Source organism: Mastomys coucha, unplaced genomic scaffold (assembly GCF_008632895.1).
Source record: "Mastomys coucha isolate ucsf_1 unplaced genomic scaffold, UCSF_Mcou_1 pScaffold8, whole genome shotgun sequence".
Classification (NCBI taxonomy): domain Eukaryota; kingdom Metazoa; phylum Chordata; class Mammalia; order Rodentia; family Muridae; genus Mastomys; species Mastomys coucha.
In genome coordinates, this window is record NW_022196914.1 from 7,285,914 (window position 1) to 7,297,615 (window position 11,702).

Consider the following 11,702-nt stretch of genomic DNA (forward strand, 5'->3'; position numbering starts at 1 on the left):
AGCTTGTACTGCAGAAGGATCCTGTGTGTGCCGCGTTGTTCCTGCTGGCGGGAGATAGCGCAGGACACTCTACAATAAAAGAACTTCTAGAAGCATCACCATCCCTGACGTCAAGCTGTACTACATTAGCAGTAGTAATAAAAATTGCACGGTATTAGTATAGAAACAGACAGGTGGATCAATGGAATAGAATAGAAGACCCTGAAATAAACCCGCACTTCCTACAAGATACTTGATTTTTGACAAAAAAAGCCAAAACCATTCAATGGGAAAAGTTGGTAGCAGCTTTGCTTCAAGGTGCACAGGTTAAAGCCACGACCCATGACATGTGAGTGAATGCAATGGAAGAAACGTTACATTTGTGCATGTGTATATAGGAAACATTATATAGATACACAATTATATAGCTACACATGATTGGAGGGATTCGAGTGCCCACTAACCTAGTGCCTTGAAGAAAGACTTTGATGTCTTTAGAAAAACAGCAAGAAAAGCAGCAAGAAAAACTTCATAAGCATATATGGAATTAAGCACACACACAAGTGCATCCTTCTGGGTTTGAGCTAATGTGTTAAGAGCATTCTCAGACGCTATTTTGGATCATTTGAAATAGTGGGAAAAAATTTTGAGGTCAAAATTAAAACAAAAAAAATTCCTGATAGTGTAAGTCTGTAATCCCAGCTACTTGTGAGGTTGAGGTAGGAGGATCACAAGTTTCATACTGCCTGGGGTAACTTGGTAAGATCCTGAATCAAGCTGCAAAGTACAAACAGGGCTTGAGATATATTCCAGATGGTAAAGAGCTTGCTTAGCTACCCAGGCTCTAGGCCCAATCCCCATTAATACATGTGCCCATGCACACATACACAGACACACACATAGACACACACACACAAAGGCACACACACACACACACACACACACACACACACACACACAGATACACACAAAGCAGATTCAAACCAAAGTGAATGTATATTCCAATGAGAATGTAAATCCCAAAGAATGTGGCAAGAGTTGGTAAGCACCTCCCTATTGGAAGATATGGTGCTACTCAATCATTAAAATGTCTGCCTTTTCTGAGTTCTCAAAAGAGGACAGTGGGGTAAAAGTAAGAGTGGGTGTAGTGTGGAACAGGTTTTAACAGCCACCAGATCCTTTTCTGTGTCTACCTATGGCTTTATTATTATTATGCAGTTGGGGTGCGGGGTGGGAGTCAAACCTAGCACCTTAAGCATGGACACTCTATGACTAACCTAAACCAACTTGTAACTTCTGTTTGTTAAGCACAGCAATAAAACACACCATTTGACATATTTCCTGCATATTTTCTATCTTGACCCAACAGAGTACTCTCATTTGCTATCTAGAACTACCTGTGAATATAATTTTGGGGCTGGAGAAATGGTTCTGCAGTTAAGAACACTTGGCTGTTTCCCACAGGACTGACTTTTGATGCCTGGTGTTCACACAGCACCTGACAGTCATCTGTAACTCCAGTTCCCTCAGGGAACTGTGGAATCCTCAGATGCAACACCCTCTTTGGGCCTCTGAAGGCACCAGGCATGCCTACACTGCATAGACGCACATACAGACAAAACACTCATACCAATAAAAAAATAAAATTTAAAAATTTTAAGCTTCTATTTAATCTTTACACTTTAGGAGGTTTTTGTTTGCTTCTATATATTTGGTTGTTGTTGTTGTTGATTTGCAATAGGGTCTCATGTAGCCTAGGCTAGCTTTGAAACTGCTATATTGCCAAGGATGACTTTGAATTCCTGCTGGTTCTTCTTCCACCTCACAAGGGTTGGGATAATAGTTGTGTGCCATGGTACCAAAAGTTCCAGGCTTTATTACAAATAATGCATTATGAATATCCTTTGCTTTAAAAATATCTGAACACAATTGCCTAAGCATAATTTATATTATTGTTTCCTCTGATTAGCTTTTAGAAGAGTTTGCAGCAGAAGAAAGATCTGGAGTGTTGAGATCTCCTATCACAGTCTGCTTTGCCTGGGCCTCTGGATAACTCAGTACTCTGAGAGGATTTGTGAAGCACGATGCTAAGGCCTATGATTCTTGTGAATAGGATCCTATATGAAAGCTCAAGCCACATCTGTGCATATGATCCTGTATGTAAGTGCAAGCCACATCTGTACCATTGTTTTTTCAGAAAAATAAAGGAAACAACTCTGACAAAATGTTAACATCTCCACATGGAAGTCAGTCATACCATTCCGTGTGATTTTCTCCTTCCTTCCTGGTTTATCAAAAATGCAAAGGAAAGAATTGGACAGAAAGAGGCTGGAGGAAGGGTAGGCACTGAGACCGCATCAGACAAGCAGAGAGCATTAGGGACCTCTAGCAGAAGGCTGCTCTTTCTGAGAGAGCACAGACACCTTTCCCTGAGGTGTCTTATAAAATTCAGTAGCTAGTTAAAAGTGTTTTGGCTACAACTATGTAGCATTTTGTCTTTGCTTTTATTATCTGCCTCACTGGTTAAGAATCCGTGCGGGAGATTTCAAGTACTCGTGTCTAGTTCTATTCAGTTTCAAAAACTGCATCTGGCCACCTATACACATGCCCCACCCATCACTGAGAAAAATGACCTGTAAATTTGGGTGGGATATTTGTGATTATTTTGTTGTACTTTAAAGGCTGAAAGGGTTTCTAACTCGAAATTGTAATTGTCCATAAAACTGATAGCTGACAAACCAAATTGATTTCTAAAGCTCTCCCATTTAACCCGAGATGAATAATTCTGATATCCCAGACTCTTCTAAATGCTAGGATCATAGGCGTGCGCACCAAGGTTGTTTTAAGCGGTGCTGGCCTCCAAGCACGGACTTAGCAACTGATCTACACCCTTGGCCCTATGGGCTTCTAGGAGAGGTTTCAAACTGTTGCAGGGTGACAACTACTTTTCAGGGCGGCAAGGGAGTCACCCAGTGGTCTACCACAGGAAAAGTCCTTGCCTCCTTACATTGATCTAAGCAGTTGAGTACCTTTAATCCCTTACTGGGGGGGTTAGAGGGGGTGAGAATAGTGATGCAGGTGGCGCAACGAAAAGTGTCCGAAGAGGACTCGCACAACACGGGGTCAAGGATACAACTCACGACCTAAATTCCGAGACCAAAGTTCAGCAGCTAAAGCGACTGACTCAACGCCCAGGGTGGGCGGCAAGTGCGCAAGCGCGCAGCCTTCCGGTAGGCGGCACGCAGGCACGTGAGGGAGGCGGGGGAGCGGGGCGGGGCGGGGCGGGGCGGGGCGGGGCGGGGCGGGGCGGGGCGCGCGATGGATAAATCGCGGGTCGGGCGCCCGGCCGCTCAGGTCTCACCCTAGGTTTGGCCATGGTTCTGCGCGGCGTCAGGGTTGTGGAGCTGGCAGGCCTGGCCCCGGGGCCGTTCTGCGGGATGGTCCTGGCGGACTTCGGCGCCGAGGTGGTGCGCGTGGACCGGCTGGGCTCCGCGGAAGACAGGAGCTTCCTGGCCCGAGGCAAGCGCTCGCTGGCGCTGGACCTGAAGAGGCCTCCCGGAGCCGGGGTATTGCGGCGCTTGTGCGCACGCGCGGACGTGCTGCTGGAGCCCTTCCGCTGCGGTGAGCCGTGCCGCAGGGCAAGATGGCCTCAGCTTCTTTGACTGCTTCTTAAGACTTTTAATTTGCTTGATTGCTCCCCCAAGCACTCTTTCAGATTTGCCGTTATTATTTGGGGGTATTGAACCGTATGAGAATCTAGTGCAAGAGATAGAGTGAAAAACTTCACATAGGAATAGAGTCATTGACCCTTTGATATGTGAGATGCCTATGCTCAAAAGCCATTAACAGACCATAGTTAACCTTTCCCTAAATGCTGGTATTCCCAAGCTCCAACTTCCAAGATCTCTTCATTTACTTTGGGCCGAACGAAAACATTGTTTTAAAGCTCTGTAGACAAACGACCAAGTCGTTAACAGAATCAATTTTCGAGCACTTGCATGCTTGGTGACAAGCACCTCCATCCTATGTTTTTTTTTTTTTTTCTTTTTTGTGCAACTGTCACAAAGCCTGAAGGCATTTCCTTCTGCATTAGCTCGGAGCACTCATTCCAACCTGCTCCTTACTAATATTGCCTGGTAGATAACCAGGAAGCCAGTAAGTTTGACAGTGAATGGGATGGGAGTGGGTCACCAGGCATATTTATATTTAACTCTTTTAGTTCTCACAAGCATATTCAAGGACAGCCATGGTAATATTTAGGATTATATCACAATGTAAAAATGCTCTGTTTGAAGATGAGCGTGGGTCACTGTGGTTAAGTAGTTTCTCCAGATGATTCTTAATTCTGACAACTTTCACCAAAATCACAACAAATGATGTTAGTATTACTTGCAGGAGTGTGCTTTTTTTGGTTTGCCCCATAAAAGGAATTATTCCCATCTTTGATTCGTGCTCTTTTTAGAAGCAAAACTAATAGGTTATTTCTCCACTGGTGAAAGGGGCCAATTCACGCCAGGTTAAATTATATTAAAGGCAGGTTTGTTGGGAAGCTGCCTTCCCAGCAAGGGAGTTCACTGGCCTCAAGGACCAGGGAAGTTGCCATGGGGAACGGAAGGATAAGAGAGGGAGAGATAAAAAGGGAAAGATCACATGAGTGCAGAGAGAGACAAAGAAGAGGAGGAGGGAGGAGAAGGAAGAGGAGGAAAGGGGAGCTCAAAGTGTCTGGATTATATAGGGAAGGGCAGCCCAGGGCTAGGATGGAAAGTTCAGGGTTGGGAGCTGGGGCATATGCAAGGTAGAGACTAAGGGATGCTAGGAGGACCTGGAGCCAGATCTGTTTTGATATGTGATATACACACCTCAGTCCTTGTCCCAGGACCAAACAAAAACAACAACCACAAAACCCCACAAAACGATTGATTGCTTTCCTCTAAAGGTGTCATGGAGAAACTCCAGCTTGGGCCAGAGACTCTACTACAGGTCAATCCAAAGCTCATCTATGCCAGGCTGAGTGGATTTGGCCAGTCAGGAATTTTCTCCAAAGTAGCTGGCCATGACATCAACTATTTGGCGTTATCAGGTATGTTGGAAAGGCTTTTTGAATTAGCTCCAAGGTCAGGAAATGCAGTTACATTGATTAACAAGGCTTTTTAAAATGTTTATTATTTCTCATGATGTGTTGGCATGTGGTTATATGCATGTGAGTACATATGCCTCTAGAGGCCAGTTAGAGTGTCCTGGATCACCAGAAGCTGGAGATACAGTGGATTGCAAACCCTTCTATGTGGGCCCTGGGAACTGAACTTGGGTCATCTGGAAGAACAGTCCATACTCTCAACCACTGAGCCGTCTTTCTAGCCCCATCCTTAATTAACACAAATTTTTAAAATGTGAAGATGTTAATGCATATTGGAACTGGCAAAGAGCACAGTTGTTGAAAGTGGGTTGATTTGGGTTCCGAGAATTGCTGTCCTTAATCTCTATCCCCACCCTGGCCCATTTGAGGACTAATAATCACTAGTAACACTGGTTAACTACAACTGGGAAGTCAGTTTTAAGGAAGCCTCTACTAGGAGTGAGACACAAGGTAATAGGAAGGATGGTTGGTCACTCCACTTAGTGGGAAAGTTGATTCAGTTTGATTCTGACATTCCTTCACCAAGAATCATTTTGAGCCATCATTCCAGACATCTGTGAGCATGGCTGAAAGCCCGCAGTTTTCAGGTTTCGCTGTTTGTTAGAATCTGCATCTGTGAGGACGGGTTTTTTTAATATATATATATTTATTTTATTTATTTATGGTTGTACAGAAGTCTACGAGCTATCATGTGAGTGGCTGCTGGGAATTGAATTCAGGACCTCTGCCGTTCCCACTCGCTCTGGCTCGCTCTGGCCAGAGGACGGGTTTTTGAATGGCCTGGCTCTATTATGTCTAAGAACTGTGTGTTACTGATGAAAACAGATCTCCTGCTCTCTGTAAGAAGATATTGAAAGGTTGAATATAAACCTTCCTGACTGGCCAAAGTATAAAATGGGCTTTCCATATATTTTCAAAACTTAATTCCTGTTCCTTCTTGTGTATGATTATATTCTTATATCTCTTTTTAATAAAATTCAAAGTGCATTATACTGTTTTAGAGCCAGGAAACAAATAGATAGTAATTATGTCTACTTTAAAACTTAGTAAGTGAAGACTTTTTTTTTTTTGGTTTTTCGAGACAGGGTTTCTCTGTGCAGCCCTGGCTGTCCTGGAATTCACTTTGTAGATCAGGCTGGCCCGGAACTCAGAAATCTGCCTACCTCTGCCTCCCAAGTGCTGGGATTAAAGGCATGCGCCACTACCGCCCTGCTGGAATGATTTTTTAAATCTTTTTTTTTTCTTTTATCTTTATGTGGGAGAGGGTTCACTGTACAGCCCAGGCTGGCCTAGAAGTCCAGATCTGCCTGCTTGAGTCTGGGATTGCAGATGTGGATGGCTTTTTGTAGGTGGACTCAGTGGGTTCATAGTTTGAAGAGCATTGTGCACTGTTTTTCACTTAGTACAATGACTCTAAAAATCGGCTGTCCCTCTAAGGTAATCTTGTGTTCACTTAAAAGCAGTGTTCAATTTGTTGTCCATGGTGCAGGCGTTCTGTCAAAGATCGGCAGAAGTGGTGAGAACCCATACCCGCCGCTGAATCTCCTGGCCGACTTTGGTGGTGGGGGCCTCATGTGCACACTGGGCATTGTGCTGGCCCTCTTTGAACGCACACGTTCTGGCCAAGGGCAGGTCATTGATGCGAACATGGTGAGTATCAGTTGGGGGTGGGGTGGGATGATAGGCTTGCCATTTGTGTGTCCGTATCAGGTGTGATTGCCTCAGATCTTTCTGAGTAAGAGAGACAGGGTCTTTCTGGGCAGACCTGGCTGTCCTGGAACTCAGAGAAGCCCACTTCCCTCTGCTTCCTGAGGGATTGAAGATATGTGCCAACATGTCTGGCAAGAGGTCTTTTACTTTAAAATAGCCTCACCTTTTGTATGCATCAGAATGCCACATTGAAGCCACCCATAGAGTGCTTTAAACCTTATTTACTTATCTGGAGGTCAGAGGACAAGGTCTGAGAGTCAGTCTCCTCTTTTACCTGTGGCTTCTGGGGAGCTCCAGCTGTCAGTCAGCAGCAGGCATCCTTGGCTGGTAAGCCATCTCTCTCGGCATTCTCTAAACTTTTAAAAATTCACCTGATTCCTGTGTTGTATTTCAGTATTTTTCTCCAAATTATCTTTTGTGATTAAACTAGAGCTACCAAGTTATGATCCTTCAAAACTGCGAACTTTGGAGGGCGAACAGAATGGATTTGAGGGAGGCGAGACTAGAAACATAGAGACCAGTTAACCAGGATTTACTGAGCAAATGAGGGTGTGTGCTAAAGCAGTTAGTGTTAGACTAAGACTGGATTAAAGGAGTACTGGATGCAGAATTGCCATAGAGGGTTGCTGATGCTGTAGCAATGGGGAAAGGAGAAAGAGCTGAGGACAGAGACAGATTTCTGGCTTATGAGCTAAGGGGTGGTGTCACCAGCTCCCCGGGCAGACTGGTGAGGGAAGAGACAGCCAGCTGTGTGCGTGGACAGCTCCCTTCTTTCTCCCTTCCTCTGCAGTTTACCAGCTCTGTCATCTCCAGGGTTACTTTACAGCCATGTCAAAGTTGTAAAATGAATAATAGGCCAACGTGTCCGAATTGTTAGGGAATTTAATTAGTCTGTCACTGTGCAGTGTGTGAGCAGTGAGTGCCCTGAATTCACTCTGTGACGGTTTGTGATTGTGAGTTTCTTTTCCCAGAGTAAAAGGAAGTTAGTTTTGTTCATTTCAAGTTTGAAGTAGCTTATCTGGGGGAAATAGGTAAGTAGGGACCAGTGCCAGCCTTTGCAGTCATTTGGGAATAAACTGGGAGCCAGGTGAGAGTCTGTGGTTCCCTGGGGAGGAGACAGAATGCTAATGTGTAGGAGTGAGTAGGAGAAGAAAAGCAAGGGGAAGATCAGTAAGCCTGGAACAAGAAGGGAGTGTCACATCATCTTGGAAACCAAGGTAACAAAGTGTCAAGAGAAGACATTTCTAATGGCCAGAGGGTCAGAGGCCTGTAGACACCTCAAGATTGAGACTGTAAATTGGTGTGGGTCACTGGGTCACTTTACAAAGTCCTTCTCAAACTAGACCTGCTCACCTTGAACCTCTGTTGGCTGTTTGCTTCTCACAGATGATGCTCAGCCCTATACCGTGTCTGTTTCTTGTGATCCTGTCATGGGCCACAACTCACCTTGCCCTTTTGGTCTGTCTCTGTAGTGTAGTGTGTTTTGGGAGGTGTAGTGTGGGGTTTACCATTTAACTCTGGATCCTGGCCTTTACTGTACCACCTCAACATGAAAAAGCAGCAGCAGCAGCAGCAGGAAGTTCACACTGTGCCACTAAAGTGCAGAGCTCTGTGGTCCCCATGTGCCTACCTGCCTGTGAGCCACACCCTAAAGGAGATGGGCTCTTCCCATTAGCTATTGAAAATCTGTAGGCTCCAGAGATGAACCATTCTCTTAACAGTGCCATAGCCCAATTTGATCCAAAGTCAGACCTTTGAATACCTTCCCTCCACTGCCCCCTTTGGACAGTGTGTGCCACCCAAAAGGGACGGACTAAGAACAAACATGTGGTCTTGGGAGTTGTAAGGAATCGTCATTTACTACATGTAATTGATTCTTCATAGTTAAGTGTAAATAGAAGATGGTTTCACTTTTCATCAGAATGTATCTACTTAGATTTGCCTAACTGGTAGACAACAGTGAGCTCTGAGTGTGTGTGCAAGTCTAACCTTTCCTTAAGGGGTCCATGCTTACATTAGGGGATAATCATTGTTGGCTAAGGACTCAAGTCAGTGGGGTCACTAAACCTCATTTGTCACTTCCTAGTCCCATGAGCCCTTGCAGGCACTGACTTAGTCAAGGCAGATATCTTTCTGACAGACCAGTGGCTTCTTGCTATTGAGAAACAGAACCCATGGTCCTGGCAGGCCAGAAGTGAGATGGAGCCTGTTTTCTCACAGTGCTGCCCCCTAAAAACTGTGAGGTTAAGGTAACTGGGCCCATTTTGTTGTCTCTTCTCTCTAGGGAGTGCCCTCCTGTTGTAAGTCACATGCAGGCTGTTGGCCCACATGGTGACCAAGTTGGGAAGTTGAGGCTGCTCTTGTCTGAGTAGCTTGCACAGCACGTGGGTAAAAGAGTAAGAAAGATGCCTGCTGGGGTAGTCACTGCTGGGCCTCCAGATGAGATGACAGGTGCTTGCACTGGGTCTCTTTTCCTGTGGCCTCCTGTGATGCTATGTGTCTCATTTAGGATGACACTCAGCAGAAATGCTTTGTTACAAGGTTGGTGCATTATGGAATCTAAAAACTTTCCACACTTTCTGGCCTGAACGCGACAGTCAGCTAATCGGTATTCTGAGACAGCACTGCCTGTGATCCTAGCCCTGGGGAGGCAGACACTGGAGATCCCTCAGGTTTCCTGGCTAGCTAAGCTAGGTTGGTGAGTTCCAGGTTCAGTAGGAGACTCTGTCAGAAAGCAATTGAGAGAGATACCTGACATTGACCTCTGGGTACTCAAGCACAAACAAAAGTAGAGAGAATAATTCAGTGAGCTTCCATGCACCTTTCCCTGACTTCAGACATCATCAGCATGTTGTCAGCATTTGGAAGGAAGAAAAATGTAGTTCCTTTAAGTCTTAAAATACCTCATGAGTTAGTGTACCCATGACATTCTCCCATAAGTCTTCTCTACCTCAATTTGTAGAAATGTCAAAGAAACTGTATGGTTAAATGTAATTGTCATGGATTGTAGAGTAAGCAGTTTCATAAAGGTTAACCTCCCCGCCCCCGGTGATGCCTCCTTTATACTTCCTTGAGCACTGCATCCATAACATGTCCTGCTTCTTCCAAGGTGGAAGGAACAGCTTACTTAAGTTCTTTCCTGTGGAAAACCCAGCCCACGGGTCTGTGGGCACAGCCTCGAGGACAAAACCTGTTAGATGGAGGTGCACCTTTCTACACAACCTACAAGACAGCAGATGGGGAGTTCATGGCTGTAGGTGCAATAGAACCCCAGTTCTATGCACTGCTGCTTAAAGGTAAGTAACTAGCTCTGGGTGTTCTGTACAGCTTCACTGTGAACTCTTTAATCTTGATCTTGAGGCCTTTGGAACACCATGATGATACCTTTAGACATCCATCTTTCCAGCTAATGTAACCGTAGCTGTCAGTATACTGTGGGGCATTTCATCTCTCTTTTAAATTGACAATTTTACTACTCTATAAAATAACTCAGGACTTAACAAAACATTTAACAATCTGTTTGGTGGGAGAGCCAGTGCTTCTGTTGCAGGTGACATGGATGGATGTTTATCCTGCTTCGTGTGCCCAGACCTTCCTTAATTGTCGGTTCTCCTGGCTTTTGCCCCCTTGTGGGCATCTCTTAGGGTGGTAAGTGTGGTATAAAGTCCCCCTGAGTACAGTGAGGTTTTGCTGAGTAAAATTCAGTTAGAAAATGTCACTGCCCCTTGGTACCTTGGAAATGTACCTGTCTTGAGAATTCTTGTCTTGATGGCACGCTGCTGTACGTTAGAGATAATTTTGGGATCGCATTTTTCCCTGTAATATAGTTGGACTGGAATTATTCTGTTATGTGAAATATAACAGATTAAAGTTTATACTAGAGTTAATTATGCAGCTATAGATATTACTCTGAGGTCAAGATGACCATGGTAGCCCAAGTTGCTGAGTTCCCAGCAACTCAGGAAGTAGAGACAGAGGGATGTTCATGGGAAAGCATAACACATTCCGGGCTAGACTTGGCTACATAGACAAATGGGTGTGGGTGTCAGAGGTGATGTTCAGATCGTTTTCATTTGCTCTCCACCTTGTTTTATAGGTCTTTTTATTACTTAACAATTACTTTACTGTTTAAAAAAGTTTTATAGAGTATATTTTTATCATATTTTTTCCTCTCTCCAGTTCTTCCAGTTTCTCCCTTTTCAACCAACTTTATGTTCTTTTGTCCCAAAACCAAATAAAACTAAACAAAACCAAAAAAAAAAGAAAAAAAGCCAACCCAGCCCAAAACAATGCCCAACCGTAAATTCATACACTTATATGTGTGCAGGTGTACACACACACACATACACACACACACACATGCATACACACACACACACACACACACACACACACACACAGTTCATTTTGTGTTGGACAGCTCTATCTTCCTGGGCATGGGACTGGCCCTGGAGTGTACTTGATATCCTCAATGACACTCCATTAGACAAAGTGATTTTCCCTTTCCCAGCAGGCATCAATTACAAATTCCTTCCTGGTTAAGGGTGAGGTTTGTGTTTACTTCCCGTTCCCAGTGCTGGAAATTTGTCGTCTCTGTGGGTTCACATGTTCCTGTTGTGTCTGGAAGATTTGTTTCCCTGGAGTCATCCATCAACTCTGGCATTTAGAGTCTTTCTGCATAGATCTTCAGCATAGATTCCTGAGCCTTGAGGGGAGGAATTTGATAAAGACTGCCCATTTAGGGATGAGTGCTCTGAGATGGGGGGAGCTCTGTCTACACATCCATCGTTCAGTTGTGGGGGGAGCATGGTCTGCACATCATTCAGTTGTGGGGGGAGCACGGTCTGCACATCATTCAGTTGTGGGGGGAGCACGG

The 11,702-nt window shown here is 44.7% G+C and overlaps 1 protein-coding gene and 1 long non-coding RNA gene across 5 annotated transcripts in view; one reads left to right on the forward strand and one right to left on the reverse strand.

Annotated features, from left to right (window-relative positions):
* LOC116083137 overlaps positions 1-3,457 on the reverse strand; it is a 36,396-nt gene extending 32,939 nt beyond the window's left edge. For 2 of the 4 annotated variants that reach the window (XR_004115605.1, XR_004115604.1), the window contains exon 1: positions 3,113-3,235. This is a non-coding gene — a long non-coding RNA (uncharacterized LOC116083137). Of the gene's footprint in view, positions 1-3,112; positions 3,236-3,340 lie in introns of those variants that run through there. The other 2 variants (XR_004115606.1, XR_004115607.1) reach the window with 2 other exon arrangements.
* Positions 3,293-11,702, forward strand: part of Amacr (alpha-methylacyl-CoA racemase) — a 15,194-nt gene continuing 6,784 nt past the window's right edge. The window contains exons 1-4 of the mRNA XM_031359860.1: positions 3,293-3,600; positions 4,916-5,059; positions 6,606-6,766; positions 9,936-10,122. Coding sequence (XP_031215720.1) covers positions 3,354-3,600; positions 4,916-5,059; positions 6,606-6,766; positions 9,936-10,122 — 739 coding nt within the window. The 5' untranslated portion in view covers positions 3,293-3,353. The remainder of the gene's footprint in view (positions 3,601-4,915; positions 5,060-6,605; positions 6,767-9,935; positions 10,123-11,702) is intronic.